The following is an 18,962-nucleotide window of genomic DNA, read 5'->3' on the forward strand; positions in this document are numbered from 1 at the left end:
GTAGGAATGTGTCATATGGATGGAGGTAACTTCACAAAACAGAGCTGTTCTGTGCTTCTGTAAGAACCCCACCCTGGGAGGCACTGGGTGAAAGCCTTTTCCTGCTCTCTTGGGTGGTGCAAGGGAAATCTCCAGCTCAGCCACGTCCCAGAGTACCTCCTGGGGGACTTCTGCCCTGGGGTGGCTTTGGGCTGTCAGACACCGCACAGGGTGGGAACACATCACAAAGTGGGAACAAGTCCTGTGCCCAGGGATGGGGAGCTGCCTGGGCAGGGACTGGTGGGACATGGCTGTGGGTCTGCAGGGAGGGTTTGTGTCTGGGCTGGTGAGTTCAGCCTCCCTGGGTGGAAATCTGGGGGATCCAGAATCACCCACTCGCTGTAGCCCCAATAAAAGAGCCAATCTTGGCTTCCACCCCTGAGCCCTGCAGCGATCACAGCTCTCAAAGGCCCCGAGCAGAGCTGTGATGACCAAACGCTCCTTGGCCACCACACAGCAGCTGCTGAACGCCAGCTCCTTCCTGACTCCCGCCATTCCATCAGAAATAAACTCAGCTCAGAACCATCAATGCTTTATTTTTGTTGGTTGTGGTTGAGTGTGCACAAACCACACCCCTGCCAGCATCGTGGTGGGTCTAAACAGCCTTGGCCAGCCCAACACGGTTGTTGGCCCGGTCAAAGATGCTGTAGTACACCCTGATGAAGACGTCTCCCAAGATCCAGAGGTCCCCAGAGGTGTCCTGGAAGCTGCTCATGCAAGATTCTTGGTTGTGCTGCATTGGAGCACAGGAAGGCAATTGGGGAAATGTGGGCTGTTGTCTCCTCTTGCATTGCTCTGGAGGCCCGTGGCCATCCATGCCCTGTCTCCCAGGGGAGTGGGAGAAGCCAAGGGGACCAGAGCCACTGGGGGGAGTGGAAACACCTTGAGAGAGGCTCCTGCAGCTGGGACCAGCTGGTTCCCACTCACCTGTTCAGTGTAGGCCACGGCAGACACAGGGTACTGGACCCCATCGATGACAAAGATGACATCGGGCATGGCAGGGATGGAGCTGCAGTTCACACTGTGCTGCAGGGAGCAGAGGGAAGGGGCTCTCAGGAGGGAAACATGTTCAGAGTGAGGAGAGACCTCACTGGGGTCTTCAGCCTCCTGGTTGAAGGAGGGGCAGCTCTGGTCTCTGCTCGCTGTGACAGGGACAGGACCCAGGGAAGGGCTGGAGCTGGGCCAGGGGAGTTTAGGTTGGATCTCAGGGAATTTTCTTCCCCCAGAGGTGCTGGCACTGGCCAGGCTCCTCAGGGAATGGGCACAGCCCCTCCAGAGCTCCAGGAGCATTTGGACACGGCTCCAGGGATGCCCAGCATGGATTGTTGGGTGTGCAGGGCAGGGATTGGACTGGATGATCCTGGTGGGTCCCTTCCAGCTCAGGACATTCTGTGATTCTCTGATATAAATCAGAGTGTCCCAGGGTGTCCCTGCCAGGCTTGCCGTGAGCAGAGGGCGGGTTCCCCCTGCAGGGCAGCAGCCCTGGCTGGGCTCTGCTGTGCCAGGCGCCTCCAGGGCGAGCTCTCACCTCTCCATACGAGCCCTGCCTGGCCCCAACTGCACTCTGGATGCTCCTGATGCCCGAGGGCGGCCCGGCCACGAGGGAGGTGCCGGTGTCGATGATGGCCTGGCAGCCACCAGTGCACGCGACCTCCTGGCTGTTCACAAGGATGCTGTGGGGAGAGACCAGCCAGGGACCATGAAATACCCAGTGGGCCTCAGGGATGGTTTTTAACTTCTCTGATAAGAGTTAAAGCTGGGTAACCCCAAACGCTGCCTGTGAGCCTTTTCCTTTCTGGAGCTGCAGAGCCAGCTGGGAATGCAGCCACCATTGCAGACATGGCCACTGAGCACAACCCAGGACCCACTCGAGCCCAGCAAAGGAGGTTTTGACCCACAATTTTGCTCTCCTCACCACCAGAGACATCCCCTAAACAACAGGACAGGAACTAGGCTGTGCCCAGGCACAAAGCATCCTCATTTTGGGTTCAATTACCAAACTACTGTGGAGTTTGTCCCCTTATCCCTGTGCATCCCTCAGCCCCGGGTGTGGATGTCAGTGGAAGCCTCTGGTGGTGATGGGTCCATGGTCTCTTTGGAAGAAATGCTTTGGGGTGACCAGGGGCAACAGAGCTGGTTTGTCACCTGTCCATGGAGATCTGCCAGTAGCCCTGGTAAGAGACGGGGATCCAGCGGATGGGGCCGGTGAAATAGGACTCATCGATGCCCCCGAAGATGAGCACGCTCCCTGCTGCCTCACTGCATGGTGCAGGAGAGAGAAACAAGGGGAGGTTCACAGCTGAGGAGGGGGGGACGTGGCATTGTGAGTCAGTGTCACATCCTGGCAACACAGGGCCTTTGGAACCAACTTTGGAGCCTGGAACCCTGTGCCTGGACACTGTTTCCCAGGCTGGTGGCCCCAGTCATGACACAGACACAAGATCCAGTGGCAGCAGTGACAAGGGAGGAGCCAGAGCCACCAGCAGAGACGTGCACGTGGCGCATCCCCCCTTCCCCAGCCCCAGGCCCCCACGGCTCACCGGGACAGGTAGACAGAGAAGAGGTTCTCCTGCAGCAAGCTCTGGTTCACCAGGTTATCAAAGACCGGCGTGATCCCATCAGCAGCCAGGTTTGGGTATCCCAAGCCCAGGATCCCGTCGAATCTGACGTCGATGAAGAACTGGCCAGGCTCGGCGGTGCTCAAGCCGAAGAGCTGGTTGGTGTCCACCAGAGATGCCACCTGGGGACAGGGAGGGGCCCTGAGGCTGGAGCAGGCACTGGGATTCTGGTGTTAATCTGCTGGGGAAGGAGCAGGGGATCCCCTGCTGCAGGTGGGGCGGGAGCTTCAGATAAATGTTATTAAAGAAGCCCAAAAAACCGAGGCACGAGGGGCTGAGAGAGCCCCTGGAGGTCTGAGCTGCTCCTCAGTGAGAGGAGACTGGAGGCTGCTGGAGCCAATCCACCTCAGACTGTCAAGGGTTGAATTCTGCAACTCATCCCACAATTTTAATGATGGCAAATCATATGCATTTAGCATGAGCTATTTAGTAAGAAAATAAACAGACAAAAGGTAACAGATGAAAGATCTCAATAGGAATTACTGCACAGGATAAAACTGAAGAGCCACAAACAGGTTACAGCACAGCCAACAGTGCACTGGAGCAAGGCACCTGTGTTAAAGCTGGCAATAGGAATAGGATTGATTTGCCACCAAAACAACCATAATGTGCACAGATTCCTTCACTTAACCCCCGAGGAGAACCCTGAAACTGAGAAACTGCATTTCTCCCACTCACAGGAGAAACTCCACACATTTCCAGGAAAATGCACAGAAGATTTCTGCTTTGTGGAAGTTTGTTGTGGCTTTTAAAGTGTCTGTCAGTGATAAATCCAGCTTATCTTGCCGGATCTCACTTTAACAGAGAGGTGCTCATTGGCAGCTGGGAGATGTTGATGCCGTGGCTCCAGAATAACTCACTGCAGCTCAGCTTGTGCTGCTTGCTCAGCTTTAGGGGGTGGGATGTTGCCCACAGCCCCGTGGGGACACTCACGGTGACGGTGTCGGAGCCCACGATCCCCTCCATCTCGCCGGTGCCGTAGTGGATGGACAGACTCAGCCCCGTGCTCTTGTAGGTGGAGGACTGAGAGGGGTCAAACACCTGGTGGGTTTCTGGATTAGTGGAAAAACGTGGAATTAAACCTTTGGGCAAGGCCAAGCCTAAGGGAGGTGTGGGAGGAGGAGCCCTGCTGAATTGTTGTTTATTATCCTGCCTTCAGGAATAATCCAGCTGTGAGCATTTGCTGTTTGTCCCTCCCCTCCTCCAGGGATCCACAGGCACTCCCACCCCCCTGGACAGATGGGGAAAGCGAGGCACCAGGCAGTAATCTCATCACCTGAGGAACGCAGCTCTGAGCAGCCCCACACCCCAGACATCCCTCACTCCAGCTCATTGCCCAGGTGCCACGGGCTCAGCTCTCCCCTGGCTGTGTCACCCCAGTTTCTGGGCCCGGTGGAGCCGTGCCAAGCCCAGGAGGTGCTGCTGGGCCCGGCTCCTACTCACGGCAAGCCAGGCTGGTGCAGGACACGGAGGGAACCCAGAGGTCGGAGGAGCCGGTGTCAAAGACCACGGTGAAGTCCTGGGGGGGGGTGCCGATGGAGATGGTCCCGTAGTATTCCACCTGTGGGCCAGCCAGGGATGGATTTTGGGGCATGAAACCAAGCCTAGGGCTTCCCCAGGCTTGGTCCCCTTCTTCATGGAGACCCCCTGCTTCTAGCAGAGCTCCTGGGGGACATTTCTCTGTTGAGGGCCACCAGCGAGGGCAGGGAGGGGTGAAGGATGTGAGCCAAAGGCTTTGGGATAAAGGATTTGGGTTTGATCCGTGCCCAGGACAGACAGAGGGATGGACATCCCACAAACCTTCCCAGGGCTGTGTCCCTGGGGATTAGAGCCCATACTCACATCGAGGGTGTTCAGCAGGGGCTCAGTGACCACCCTGCTTCCGTTGGGAAAAGCGTGTGGGAACTTGGTGCCGATGTCGTAGTGGTGGTGCTGGAAGAATTGCTGCAGCAAATCCTTCTCCCTGAGGACATCCCTCAGCTTCTTCCCCCTTTCCAAGGGCAGCCTGGCACAAGCAACAAGGGCAAAAGAAGAGTGAGGTGGGATTTTGCTGCCTGCAGCTCCGGCGAGCAGTGTTTGCCACCTCCAATGTTCTGACCCAACAGCAGGAGCAAGGAAACTCCCCCAAAACTCGGATTTCCTCAAAAATCCCAAAACAACCCTAGAGACCAGCCCCTCCCCAGGCAAGCCCTCATTCTCTGCACCCCTGGAGCAGCTTTCTGCAGCCTCAGACCTCACCTCTGCTCCCCAAAGCCATTGAAAGCCTCCAGATGCCCATTTTCCCCTTCCCTTTCCCCGGTGGCCGTGGTGGTGATGCTGCTGTCACTTACCTGGTGACACCCTGGCAGAGGGCAGAGGCAGCACAGAGGAGCACGAGGAGCCACATCCTGCTGGGATAGCCAGGGCAAGTTCCCGCTGCTTTATAAAGGCCCTGCCCACCCCACCTGCCGTGCCAAGAGCAGCCGGGACCAACGGGAGCTGCCCCCTCCCCTCCTTTGGGCACCCGGCCAAGGCAGGTGACACCCAGGGACTGAAGGACACAGCAAACACGAGCCACACGTCGCCTGGTGGGGGGAACTGTCCCCTTGTGCCACCCCGATCCTCTCCTGGGGACCCCACGCTTCCCCACTAGATCCTAAATCCAAACTCTGTGTCCTTTAGGCCCCAAATCCTTCATCCTTACCAGGCACTGCCTGACTGTGGGCATGGAATCACAGAATTCCAGGATAATTTGTGTTGGAAGGGAGTTTAAAGCTCATCCAGTCCCAGCCCCGACATGGGTAGGGACAAATTCTACCATCCCAGGTGGCTCCAAGCCCCATCCAACCTGCCCTTGGACACTTCCAGGGATCCAGGGGCAGCCCCAGCTTCTCTGGGCACCTGTGCCACGGCCTCCCACCCTCACAGGACAGAATTCCAATATCCCACCTATCCCTGTGGCAGTGGGAGCCATTCCCTGTGTCCTGTCCCTCCATCCCTTGTCCCCAGTCCCTCTCCTGGATCCCCTGGATCTCCTGGCACCCCTGCAAGGGGCTCCAAAGTCTTCTTGGAGCCTGCTCCTCTCCAAGTGACCATTCCCAGCTCTCCCAGCCTGTCCCAGAGCAGCTCCAGCCCTGGGAACTCCTCTGGAATTGCTCCAGCAGCTCCACATCCTCCTGATGTTGCAGAGCCCAGAGCTGGAGGCATCATTTTGGCTTCTCAGTTTGGCATCCAGCACCACCGAGCTGTGGGAGACCTGGTTTTGGGAAATCAGCTTTTGGTATCTCTTGTTTTGGGACCCTGGTTTTGGGATCCTGGTTTTGGGAACTCTGCTTTTGGGAGCTCTGGTTTTGGGAGCCCAGGTTTAGAGAGCCCAGGTTTTGGGAGCTCTGGGTTTGGGAGCTCTGGGCTTGGGAGCTCTGGTTTAGGGAGTTCTGGGTTTGGGAACACTGGTTTTGGGAGCTCTGGTTTTGGGAGCTCTGGTTTTGGGAGCTCTGGGTTTAGGAGCTCTGGGTTTGGGAGCTCTGGTTTTGGGAGCTCTGGTTTTGGGAGCTCTGGGTTTGGGAGCTCTGGGTTTGGGAGCTCTGGTTTTGGGAGCTCTGGGTTTGGGAGCTCTGGTCTTGGGAGCTCTGGGTTTGGGAGCTCTGGGTTTAGGAGCTCTGGGTTTGGGAGCTCTGGTTTTGGGAGTTCTGGGTTTGGGAGCTCTGGGTTTGGGAGCTCTGGGTTTGGGAGCTCTGGGTTTGGCAGCCCTGCTTTTGGGAGCCAGCCCTGGCTGGCACAGGAGGGGCCCCCAGGTGCTGTGGCTGTGACCCCTCCGGGGGGGCTCCCCCCGTTATCTCAGCGCCGCTGGTGCAGCAGCAAACACGGCAAGGTGACCCCGGGCTGTGCCTGGAGCATCGCTCGGTGTGCCGGGCCCCGACAGCGCGGCCGGGCAGGGGGCACGGAGCCACGGCACCCCCCGAGCCCAGCTCTGAGGGACATCGCTTTCCTCGGGAGTGGAAGGAAAAATATTACCGATTCTTATTTTATATTTTATTTTTTAATTTTTTTAAATTTATTTTTTCATTTCCTGTGAAGAAATTTAATTAAATTTAATTTAATGTGAGCATGCTGTGGGCAAAGCCATTCCAAATTTAGGGGCTGGGATGTCCCCTCCACTGCAGGGGCTTCTACAATGGCACTGGCTCCTGCAGTAAAGCAGGAATTTATAATTATTTATAAATATATAAATATAAAATATAAAAAATGTATTTATATATCTATATAAATGTATAAATATATAATATACATAAAACTATAGCTATGTTATATATAAATATACAATGCAATATATAAAATGTAATATCTATATATACAATATATATCTCTAGATATTATGTACAATATATATAATAAATATATATGTAATCAATATTATATAATATATAAAATATTTTTAATATATAAAAATAAATATATAAATATATTTTCATATAATTCTAAATATATAAAATATTTAATATATAAAATAATATACTATATATGTTACAATAGATATATTATAATCAATGTAGAATGTTATAATATAACATATGCATATAGGTATATTATACATAAAATTATTATACATAATGTGCATAATGTTTTATAATAATTGATAATGTTTTTACTGTTGAAGTTGTCCGGGTGGTTTGTAGAGGAGTGGGAAGTGGCTGGGCCATGGCAGCCAAAAAGGCCACGAGGCTCGTCACAGTTTGGTGTCTGGAATGAGCTCAAGATGGGTTTGAAATGTGGGAAGCTGTCAGGATGAATTGTAGGAACCACCTGTGCAACAAAAATCTGCTCCAAACCAAAAAATAATATTAAAATAAATATAAATTATTGAAATAATAAATATATTAAAGTAATTTATTCATATATAAGGTATAAGGGATACTATGAATGATAAAAACTAAAAATGTAATTACATATTATTCATTTTAATATGATATAAATACATAAAACTCCTGAAGTCCAGTGAAGGAAAGACTAGAGTAGAACAGAATAGAGAATTAAATATAAGGTAATTTGGTTGGAATAGAATTACAATATAAGATAATTGGAATAGAATAATAGAATGATAAGAGAATTTCAGACTAGAATAAAACACTGTTAGAGAGAGGAAAAGGGAATGGGATGGGATGGGATGGGTTGGTGTGGGGTGGGATGGGATGGGATGGGATGGGATGATGGGATGGCATGGGATGATGGGATGGCATGGGATGGGATGGGATGATGGGATGGCATGATGGGATGGCATGATGGGATGGGATGGGAGGATGGGATGGGATGGGATGGGATGGGGTGGGATGGGGTGGGGTGGGATGGGGTGGGATGATGGGATGGGATGATGGGATGGGATGATGGGATGGGATGATGGGATGGGATGATGGGATGGGGATGGGATGGGATGATGGGATGGGATGATGGGATGGGATGATGGGATATTCCCCTGCTGTGTCAGGAACCATCCGTGTCATTATTTTAGGTGTGGAAATTCAGCCCTTGGTGCATCCCCAGGACGTGGCGTGTGCAGGTTTGTCCTGGTCCAATCCCAGCCATGGCTTTCTCAGAAGGCCAAGCTGTATTTTACAGGGCTGAGGATCAATTTTTCTCCTCCAAGCATGTTTGGACACACACACCCTTCATGTGTATTTTGTTACTCAGTTGAGAAAAACAAAGATTTCCATGTGAAAGGATAGAACGGCAGCTGGTTTTGTATCATCCAAATTAACACATTTGGGGTTTGCTGTAACAAATTAGGAACTCTTTGGGGTAAGTTGTGTTATTTAGAGAGACAATGTGTTTGTCCTGTGTTTAATGAACCTTATGAAAAATCAGACAACTACAGAAGTTGTTGTTCTCTGCCTCACTGTGTCAGGAACGGTGTCAGTGACACTCTCAGTTGCAGACAGCTCTTTTTATTCCTCCAGGTCCTCTTTTATAGACAGTTCTGAGAAGGTCCAAAAAGGTAAAACTTTCATTGGCCATCAAACCAGCACATCACCATCACTGGGCCGTTGGGAACAACACCCCTCGAGCGTTTCCTGCAGGAAAACAACAAGGGGACAAACAACACCTGCAGAGGTTGTCTTCCCTCTCCAAGGGCTGTTTGAGTTCCTCCTCACAATTTCTCAGGCCAGTGTGAGAAGGTTCTGTGACCTGGTTTCACACAGACACTGCACTACCTGCCTGATCTCTCACATTCAGCATCCACAGTTCTCCATGGCTGGGAACTGCCAGGATCTGAGATGAGAGAATGAATGATGCGTGCTACAGGAAAAGAGCATGTCCTGGTCAGAGCCCAGCTGTGCCCTGCTCCCATCCCATCCCATCCCATCCCATCCCATCCCATCCCATCCCACCCCACCCCATCCCATCCCCATCCCCATCCCCATCCCATCCCCATCCCCATCCCCATCCCCATCCCCATCCCCATCCCCATCCCCATCCCCATCCCCATCCCATCCCACCCCATCCCACCCCATCCCACCCCCATCCCATCCCATCCCATCCCATCCCATCGGTGTCCCGGCTGCTCCCACCCCGCTCTGGCTGGTTCAGCCGGTTCACCTTGGAGCAGAACATCAAACAGAGCTGGGGACTCGCACGTGCGGGGCCCCGAGGGGCTCCTGGCTCCGTTCCGGGAGGCTCTGGGATCAAACAGCCCCGGGGCTCCCGGGCACAATCCGTGTTGACTTTCCCTGTCTCTGCTTTGCCGCCTGGGCTTTCCCCCCGCGGGAGCTTTTCTCCTCCAGGGAGAAGTTAAAAGGATATTTTCCTGGTTTCACTCCCATAAATGTGCTTTGAAAGCAGCTCAGAAGTGGGGTTTTTTTCTAAATTGCAGGGAAAACCCTGCAGGGATGAAGGAAAGGGGAGTTAATCCATCCCCTCTGTCGTGGGCAGCTCCAATTCACAATCTGAAATCAAGCACAGCCTTGTCAGGGGGTGTCCCTTTATTTAATCCCACTGAATTGTCTCCTCCTGTGGCTGAAAGTCACTGGGAGATTGGTAATTCCCACTCCTGGGGCCTGGGGAGTCCCTCCAGAATGGGAACTGAGCATGGTAAGAAGCTGCTAAGACGTTTTGCTTCTTTTTGTCGTGGTGGGATCTGCTGGGAGAAAATAATTTGCAACATTTTCCACTGGGAGAGGGCAAAAAATTAAGCAAAACCCCCAAATTTGTAGCACCCATTTCCAAGCTTGTGGAAGGCCAGAGGCAGCTAATAAAATAAGGCAGCTTAATAAAAGAACCCAAACCATAAAATTATACTTTTTTGGACAGTTTTATGAATTATTGTGGGAGTTTTCCTGAATTTTTCCCTCTCTCTATTCCCATAGGATCCATGGGATTAAAGCCCTGAGAAAATCTCCGGCTCTCCTCCGAGGTTTCGGAGGGATATGTCTGAAATTAATTTTTGATCCCTCTGAAGCCCTTCCTTGTGTGAGCAGAAGGTGCAGCATCATTAAATCTTCTTCCTGGAGCATTAAATGGATGCAGCACAGGGATGCTCGCTCCAAGGTCAGGATGCTGCTGTTGAACCCTCCTGGAGCAGGATGGCGGCATCTCACTGTGCTAATCCTGGTGAGCTGGGGGTTCTCACCCAGCAGAAACCTCAGCTCTGGGGCAGCTCTGGGGGATCCACTCAGCTCCTCCTGGCTCGGCAGAGCCTTTCTGGCTCAGTTTGTGGCACTGTGGGGCATCCTTGGCTTCCAAAGTTTGGGCAGGGGGCTCCACCCAGCTCCCAGCCACCACCCACAGTGCTCCTGGGGCATCCCGAGTGTCCAAGGCTGGGCTGGATGGAGCTCAGAGCAACCTGGGCTGGTGGAAGGTGTCCTGTCCATGGCAGGGGGTGGACCTGGGTGAGATTTCAGGTCCCTTCTGACCCAAACAATCTGGAATTCCATGATTTAGGTTGGTGAGGAGAGCATTGCCAAAATAATTTAGAGGATGAAACCATCAAATCCAGCTTGGGGACCACCAGGATCCTCACCCCAGATCCTCACGAGCCCCCAGCACCCACCTCCCCCTCCACGCCAGGGATGAAGAGATGCAGAGACCGACAGTTCTGGGGCTGGACCCCTGAGCAGTTCCCAGCCAGGAACAGACCCATTCCCTGTCCCAGCTGCCTCCTCATCTCCCTCAGCACTTTTTCCTTGGAGTTCCGGCTCCAGGAGCTCTCAGCAGCGCTGGTGTCCCAGGATCAGCTGCACTCCCAGCCCCCAAGCCCTCCTCACTCAGGGTTTGGAGGAGCTTTCCCCCTGTGAGGGGCTCTGAGCCCCCTCCCCAGGGCTGTGCCTTGAGGCTGGAGGGGGGCACTTGTCCCCCTCCCACCCCAGGGGTGCAGAGGAGCAGCCACAGGCTCACAGCAGCTCCTGTGCTGCTCACAGAGCCACGGAACCACGGATCCACAGAGCCTCAGATCCACGGAACCACGGATCCTCTGATCCACAGATCTACTGATCCAGAGATCCACGGAACCACGGATCCACAGAGCCTCAGAGCCATGGATCCACGGAACCACGGATCCACAGAGCCTCAGAGCCATGGATCCACGGAACCACGGATCCACAGAGCCTCAGAACCATGGATCCACGGAACCACGGATCCACAGAGCCTCAGAGCCTCAGATCCACAGAGCTTCGGATCCACGGAACCACGGATCCATAGAGCCATGGAGCCACGGGTCCTCTGATCCACAGATCCATGGATCTACTGATCCACAGAGCCTAGGATCCATGGAATAACAGATCCACGGAACCACGGATCCTCTGATCCACAGATACACGGATCTACTGATCCACAGATCCACGGAACCATGGATCCACAGAGCCTCAGAGCCTCAGATCCACAGAGCTTCGGATCCGCGGAACCTGATGCTGGGATGGCGACACAAGGGATCCCAAACCTTTGGGACTCTCCCGAACTCTCCCTGCTCAGGGCACCTCTGTCCCAGGAGCTCCCAGCACAAACCCATCAGGGATGAAGAGCTCTGGGAATTACAGCTCAAAAAAAGCACCAAAACCCAGAGGAAACCAAAGTTTTTGGGGTGCAGCTCTAACAGGATGGCAAAAATGGGATTTTACAGAGTTTTCCCTTTCCTGGATCCTCCTTGAGCTTCCAAATCTCCTTGAAACCCCTAAATTCTATTAAAAACCAGATCCCAGGAATGATGGACCCTCACTGGAAACTGCACATCCAACCTCTTCCCCCTGGTTATTCAGAAGGAGCCATTTCAGCCTGGGCAATAATAAAATAATAAAAATAAAATAATCCAGTTGCTGGATGTGTTTGGCCCTGGATGGAGGTGGATGCCACATCCCAGAGGGATCCAGCCAGAAACAGCCCAGGCTGGCAGGAAACAGCTCTGGCTCTCAGGGAAAAGAGGAGCTAAGAGCCAGCTGAAGTCAACAACAAAATTCCCACTCTCTGGGAAAAGCTGGGAGGCTGCAGGATGGAAAAGCCCTGCCTCGGTTTTAAACAGATTTTTCACTGCTAGAGGAAAAAGGGGGGTTCAGGCCTGCTGAGACCCTTTTGTGGCTCTTGAAGCACCACAAAAACCTGGATTCTGCTCCCAAAATTCACTTTTAGCATCACCTTGATGCAATGCTCATTTGGGAACACCAAATCCATGGACAGGGGGAGCAGCCACCTCCCCTTGGTATTCCAACAGCTCCCACCTCTCTGAATTATTTAATCTGGGAGGGAGAAAGGAAATGTGGGGTGTTTGAGCCCTTGGTCCAGCTGGGAACACACTCAGGGAGCTGCCAAAAAAGATTTATTCATTTTCCCCTGCTGGAAAACTTCCTGGAACCCACATTTTCCCCAGGGGAGAAGCAGAACGAGCAGCTCCAGGGTGTGACTTCACCCTCCTGGGCTGGGACAGTCAGAAAAATGAGCAATGACCTGGGGAAAAAATAGGGGAAAAAATAAAAAAGAGAAAACCACGAAGCAAAGAGCACAAGGCAGCGACCCCCGCGTTCTTCCTGAAGCCAGGAGGTGAAAAAAGGTTCATGTGATTTATATAGAATTAAAAAGTTTAATAGAAAGACAATGAGGAGATAAAAATAAAGTAAAATATACAGATACAGCCGTGTGTGTCTGCATTCAGCCAAGAGAGCTCACCTTATTACGGATTGTCCCTTAAAAACAGAACCCTCTTGCATATTCAGAAATTCTCATGTGTAATTCAGAAATTCTTTTTAAGTTTTACATGTTCTTTTGTTTAGTTTTGAACTTGCCCCCTTCCCATTTGTCACCCTGGAAATAAAAGCCTTCTGATTGTTTGGAATGTTGTTTGTTTCCTCTGTTCATTTTCCTTTTCCATTTTCTTTTTTAAAGACAAAGAGGGTGAGATGTCACCCCGAAAATCAAGTTTTCTGACATTGTATTAATTGTTTCTAAACACTTTCCCAGCACAGTAACCATAAACAAAAATATTTATATATTCCATTAAAGATATATTAAATATTATTCCCATATATTAAATATATATAAATATACTACATACATATATTATATAATATATAGTATATCAGAAAATATATATAAATATTATTCCCATATATTAAATATATATAAATACACTACATACATATATTATATAATATATAGTATATCAGAAAATATATATAAATATTAAATATAATTCCATTATATATATTAACTATTAAATATGATTCCATTGTATTAAATATCTTAAAATATCTAATATATCTAATATATATTATATATAATATATCATATAATATATAATTAAATATTAAATATTAAATGTTAAATATGTATAGAACATTAAATATATTCCAATATATTAAATATATGTAAATTTATAATATATTTAAATTTTAATAAAAATAACATATAATTACATATTAAAGATTATCCTATTAAATATATATTAAATATTAAATATTATCCCATTATATTATATATAAATATATATCTAATTAATTATTAAATATTATGCCATTTAAAATGTATTGAATATTAAATATTATTCCATTATATTAATTATATAAAATAGATAAAGATCACATATATTATATATAATATGTCATATAATATATAATTAAATATGAAATATTATGTCATTATATGCATATTAAATATTTTATGTATATTATATGTATATGTATATGATATATATAATATAATATAATATAATATAATATAATATAATATAATATAATATAATATAATATAATATATATTATATATTTATTATAATATTATATATTATTATATTATATTATATTATATTATATTATATTATATTATATTATATATTATTATATTATATTATATATTATTATATTATATTATATTATATTATATTATATTATATTATATTATATTATATTATATTATATTATATTATATTATATTATATTATATTATATTATATTATATTATATTATATTATATTATATTATATTATATTATATTATATTATATTATATTATATTAATAAAGCACCAAGAAGGGATAAAACCTCCCTCCCACACCCTGCTGTAGTCTGAGGCACAGAGTTCATGCCCTTATCTCTGATACCTGGCTCTGACATCCAAGAAAACTCTGAATTTCATAGAACACCATGAAAACAACTGTTAAATAGAAAAGCTAAAAGTGTGTGGAAATTAGAGAGTTTTCTTAAGTCATTGGGTGAAAAACTTAAAATTTAAACTAGCTTAGAGAACAGAAGACAAAATAGAAGATTTAAGGTGTTGCCTCTTGTCCTTCTTCTTTCTTCATAATCTTCTTCATCTTCTAGAAGTTTTTAATAATAAAAAAATTAATAAACTAATAATTTAAAATAAATCATTAGTAATGGAAATAATAATTTTTAATAATTTTTAATTTTTAATAAATAATTAGAGAATGCTGCACTGCAGCACACAAGTGTTAAATCATTAAATCACTAAAAAAAATTTTAAAAATAATTTACCTACTGTTAATTAAATATAAATTAGTGTAAAAATAAAAAAGCTGCATATTTCAAAGCCATTTTGCACCATTCAAACCAATTTAAACCAAATGATAGTAAATTAAACTTAAGCAAAAAATCTGAAGAATAATATAACATATTATAGTTTAGTAATATATTCATAATATATTCATAATTTTAATAATATAATATATTATAGTTTAATAATATATTAACAACATATTAATAATTTTAATAATATAATATATTGTATTTTAATAATATATTAATATTATAGTCATAATTTTAATAATATAATATATTTTACTAATATATTAAGAATTTTAATAATACAGTAATTAGTAAATTACTGTATTTACTAATTAGTAATTAGTAAAACCCTAACAGACCTTTAAAGTACTGTTCCTAACACAAAAACAGAATAAACAAAACTCCCATAAAAAAAAAAAGAAAAATAAAAAAAATCAACCCTAAAAAAACCAGAACCCAACAACCCAAAAATCCCAGTGGGAATTTTCACCACATCTGGATTTTCCAAGAACACCTCGATATTCATATTTATTCCTGTGTAGTGGAGAATTCCATGGAGAGTTTGTGGTTCTTTAGCTAAAAGAAAATCAAGGAATGAGGTTCAGTTGTTACTCCCGAGCCCAGCGAGTAAAAATTATGAATATCTCACAGAAAGAGAGGCTTGGCTGGGTTTATTTGGGAGCATGAAAGGAGGCAGGGAGGTGAAAATGAATTTTTTAATAACGAGGGTGTGTTTCAATTTGAATATAAAGTGTAAATGTGTTGATTTATGGCCTGGAGAACAACCCTGGGAGCACAGGGGAATAAAAAAGGCTGAAAAAGCTGGAAAAATTCGGTTTATTATTTTTAAATTTGCTCATCCTGGGTGATACAAGGGAGAACAAACCCTGGAGTGCTTGAGGGGCCCCCAAAAACCCTCCCAGTGCTGCCCAGAGTCACATTCAGCAGCCACAGGGTCACTCCTCACCCCCTCCCCATCCCACAGGGCCCCTCTGCAGCAAAAAACAGCTCAAATCATTAAAATATAGAAACATATATTATATAAATACATAAAATATATAAAATACCCTTCCATGGACCTGGCTCTGGGATCCTGGATCTGGATCTGGCTGGGGCACAGATTGCGCCTAAAACCCTTTTCAGATACATAAAACCTTTTTTCAGATAAATAAAACCTTTTTCAGGACATAACACCCATTTTCAGATAAATAAAACCCTTTTTCAGATAAATAAAACCCTTTTTCAGATAAATAACACCCATTTTCAGATAAATAAAACCCATTTTCAGATAAATAAAACCCTTCTCAGATAAATAAAACCCTTTTCAGATAAATAAAACCCATTTTCAGATAAATAAAACCTTTTTCAGATAAATAACACCCATTTTCAGATAAATAAAACCCTTTTCAGATAAATAAACCTCCATTTCCCCCCAGCAAATGCAGCTGGGTTTGTGGTTGTGCCCCTGCAGGATGGATTTTCCCAGCCCTGCCATGCTGGGAACCATCCCTGGGCTCTCGGGCTCCTTCCCAGCATCATTAATTCCATTTCCTTTGGATTTTCCCACTGAGGAATGAACGCCCCGAATTTTTGGGGTTGATTTTGGGGCTGTTCCCTGGTGCACAGGACAGGATCTGTCTGGGAAACACGGTCCCAAGCGATGTTTGGCACTGAAATCTGGGTTTGATCGGGATTTTGTGGTGCTTTGGGGTATTTTTTTGTTAAGTTTTGGGGTGGTTTGGTTCTTTGGTGGTTTTGTTTGTTTGATTTCAGTTTGAGTTTTTGTTTTCTTTTGTGGGTTTTTTTTTGTTGGTTTTTTTGTTGGGTTATTTTTTTTAATAAAGAATTAATCTGGTGCTAAATTAACAATTGAAAGAGTTTAAAGCAGCCCCAACCCAGGTTTTGCTGTGGAGCTGCAACACTGAAATCTCCCCCAACCCAAGCCCGAATTTAATCAATCAGAAATCTCTCCCTGCAGAAATGTCAGGAATGGCTCAGGAGTGATTTTATTCAGGAGGTTTCCTTGCTGAGGGGCTGACAGGACACAGAGGCTTCATCCCCCGCCTCCAGAGCGTGTTTGTATTTCTATTTTTATCTGTATTTCTATTTTTACCTGTATTTCTATTTTTACCTGTATTTCTATTTTTACCTGTATTTCTATTTTTACCTATATTTCTATTTTTATCCGTATTTTTATTTTTACCTATATTTCTTTTTTACCTATATTTCTATTTTTATCCGTATTTCTATTTTTACCTATATTTCTATTTTTACCTATATTTCTATTTTTATCCGTATTTCTATTTTTACCTGTATTTCTATTTTTATCCATATTTCTATTTTTACCTGTATTTCTATTTTTACCTGTATTTTTATTTTTACCTGTATTTCTATTTTTATCCATATTTCTATTTTTACCTGTATTTCTATTTTTATCTGTATTTCTATTTTTACCTGTATTTCTATTTTTATCCGTATTTCTATTTTTATCTGTATTTGTGCCCTGTGTTGCTTCCTAGGAGGGTAGAGGGGGAAAAACCCCACAAATAAAGGCAATTTCAGTCCAAAGCGTTCCCTTGGGATGGGATGCAGCAGGAAATCCCTGGAGATTCGGGATGGGGCTCTTTGTGCTCCCGGCTTAACCAAAGAGAAAGAAAATTCAAATTAAAAAAAATAATTAGAAAATAAAAAAATCCCGTTGCACTTTTCTTCCCCCATCAATAACATTTTAATTTCCCGAGCCCAGATCCATGGCCAGGTGCAGCCGGGTGCCTCATTGGTGCAGCGAGCTCCCGATATTAATTATTGATTGATTAATTAGTTAATTAATCCCTGCTGCTCCAGAAATCCCCTCCCACCTCCAGCACGGTGGGACTTTGGGGGGTTCTGCATGGAAAATCGCTCCTGGTGACACTTGGAATAACCCTGTGCCCCACGGGGGTCCCAACCCCGGCCGTGTCCTCGTGTCCTGCATCCCAAACCTCATCCCAAACCTGCATCCCAAACCTGCATCCCAAACCTGCATCCCAAACCTGCATCCCAAACCTGCATCCCAACCTGCATCCCAAACCTCATCCCAAACCTCATCCCAAACCTGCATCCCAAACCTGCATCCCAACCTGCATCCCAAACCTGCATCCCAAACCTGCATCCCAACCTGCATCCCAAACCTGCATCCCAAACCTGCATCCCAACCTGCATCCCAAACCTCATCCCAAACCTGCATCCCAATCCTGCATCCCAAACCTGCATCCCAAACCTGCATCCCAATCTGCATCCCAATCCTGCATCCCAAACCTGCATCCCAATCCTGCATCCCAAACCTGCATCCCAAACCTGCATCCCAAACCCGCAACCCAAACCTCATCCCAAACCCGCATCCCAAACCCGCATCCCAAACCCGCATCCCAAACCTGCATCCCAACCTGCATCCCAAACCTGCATCCCAAACCTGCATCCCAACCTGCATCCCAAACCTGCATCCCAAACCTGCATCCCAACCTGCATCCCAAACCTCATCCCAAACCTGCATCCCAGATCTGCATCCCAAACCTGCATCCCAAACCTGCATCCCAAACCTGCATCCCAATCCTGCATCCCAGATCTGCATCCCAAACCTGCATCCCAAACCTGCATCCCAGATCTGCATCCCAATCCTGCATCCCAATCCTGCATCCCAGATCTGCATCCCAAATCTGCATCCCAAACCTGCATCCCAAACCTGCATCCCAGATCTGCATCCCAAACCCGCATCCCAGATCTGCGTCCCAAACCTGCGTCCCAAACCTGCATCCCAAACCTGCATCCCAATCCTGCATCCCAAACCTGCATCCCAAACCTGCATCCCAAACCTGCATCCCAGATCTGCATCCCAATCCTGCATCCCAGATCTGCATCCCAAATCTGCATCCCAAACCTGCATCCCAAACCTGCATCCCAGATCTGCATCCCAAACCTGCATCCCAAACCTGCATCCCAACCTGCATCCCAAACCTGCATCCCAAACCTGCATCCCAATCCTGCATCCCAAACCTGCATCCCAAACCTGCATCCCAAACCTGCATCCCAAACCTCATCCCAAACCTGCATCCCAAACCTGCATCCCAGATCTGCATCCCAATCCTGCATCCCAAACCTGCATCCCAAACCTGCATCCCAATCCTGCATCCCAAACCCCCATCCCAAACCCGCATCCCAAACCTGCATCCCAAACCTGCATCCCAGATCTGCATCCCAATCCTGCATCCCAATCCTGCATCCCAAACCCGCATCCCAAACCTGCATCCCAAACCTGCATCCCAGATCTGCATCCCAAACCCGCATCCCAGAAA

General features: G+C 46.7%; 1 protein-coding gene and 1 long non-coding RNA gene across 2 annotated transcripts; one reads left to right on the forward strand and one right to left on the reverse strand.

The window, feature by feature from the left end:
• Nucleotides 1-555: 555 nt before the first annotated feature.
• On the reverse strand, nt 556-5,043 carry LOC111939876 (embryonic pepsinogen-like). The gene is made up of 9 exons (XM_023942324.2): nt 4,988-5,043; nt 4,500-4,662; nt 4,101-4,218; nt 3,591-3,709; nt 2,580-2,779; nt 2,185-2,298; nt 1,568-1,712; nt 967-1,065; nt 556-772 (listed from the first exon to the last, which is right to left on the reverse strand). Exons 1-9 carry the CDS (start codon nt 5,041-5,043, stop codon nt 635-637), a joined length of 1,152 nt encoding a protein of 383 aa, XP_023798092.2. The 3' UTR covers nt 556-634.
• A 4,597-nt stretch (nt 5,044-9,640) lies between these two features.
• Nucleotides 9,641-12,945, forward strand: LOC147649424 (uncharacterized). Its single transcript, XR_015279003.1, has 4 exons — nt 9,641-9,719; nt 9,995-10,175; nt 10,569-11,149; nt 11,189-12,945. It is a non-coding gene; the product is annotated as an uncharacterized LOC147649424 (long non-coding RNA).
• The last annotated feature ends 6,017 nt before the right edge of the window (nt 12,946-18,962 follow it).

Source organism: Cyanistes caeruleus, chromosome 24, assembly GCF_971803275.1.
Source record: "Cyanistes caeruleus chromosome 24, bCyaCae1.hap1.1, whole genome shotgun sequence".
Classification (NCBI taxonomy): Eukaryota; Metazoa; Chordata; class Aves; order Passeriformes; family Paridae; genus Cyanistes; species Cyanistes caeruleus.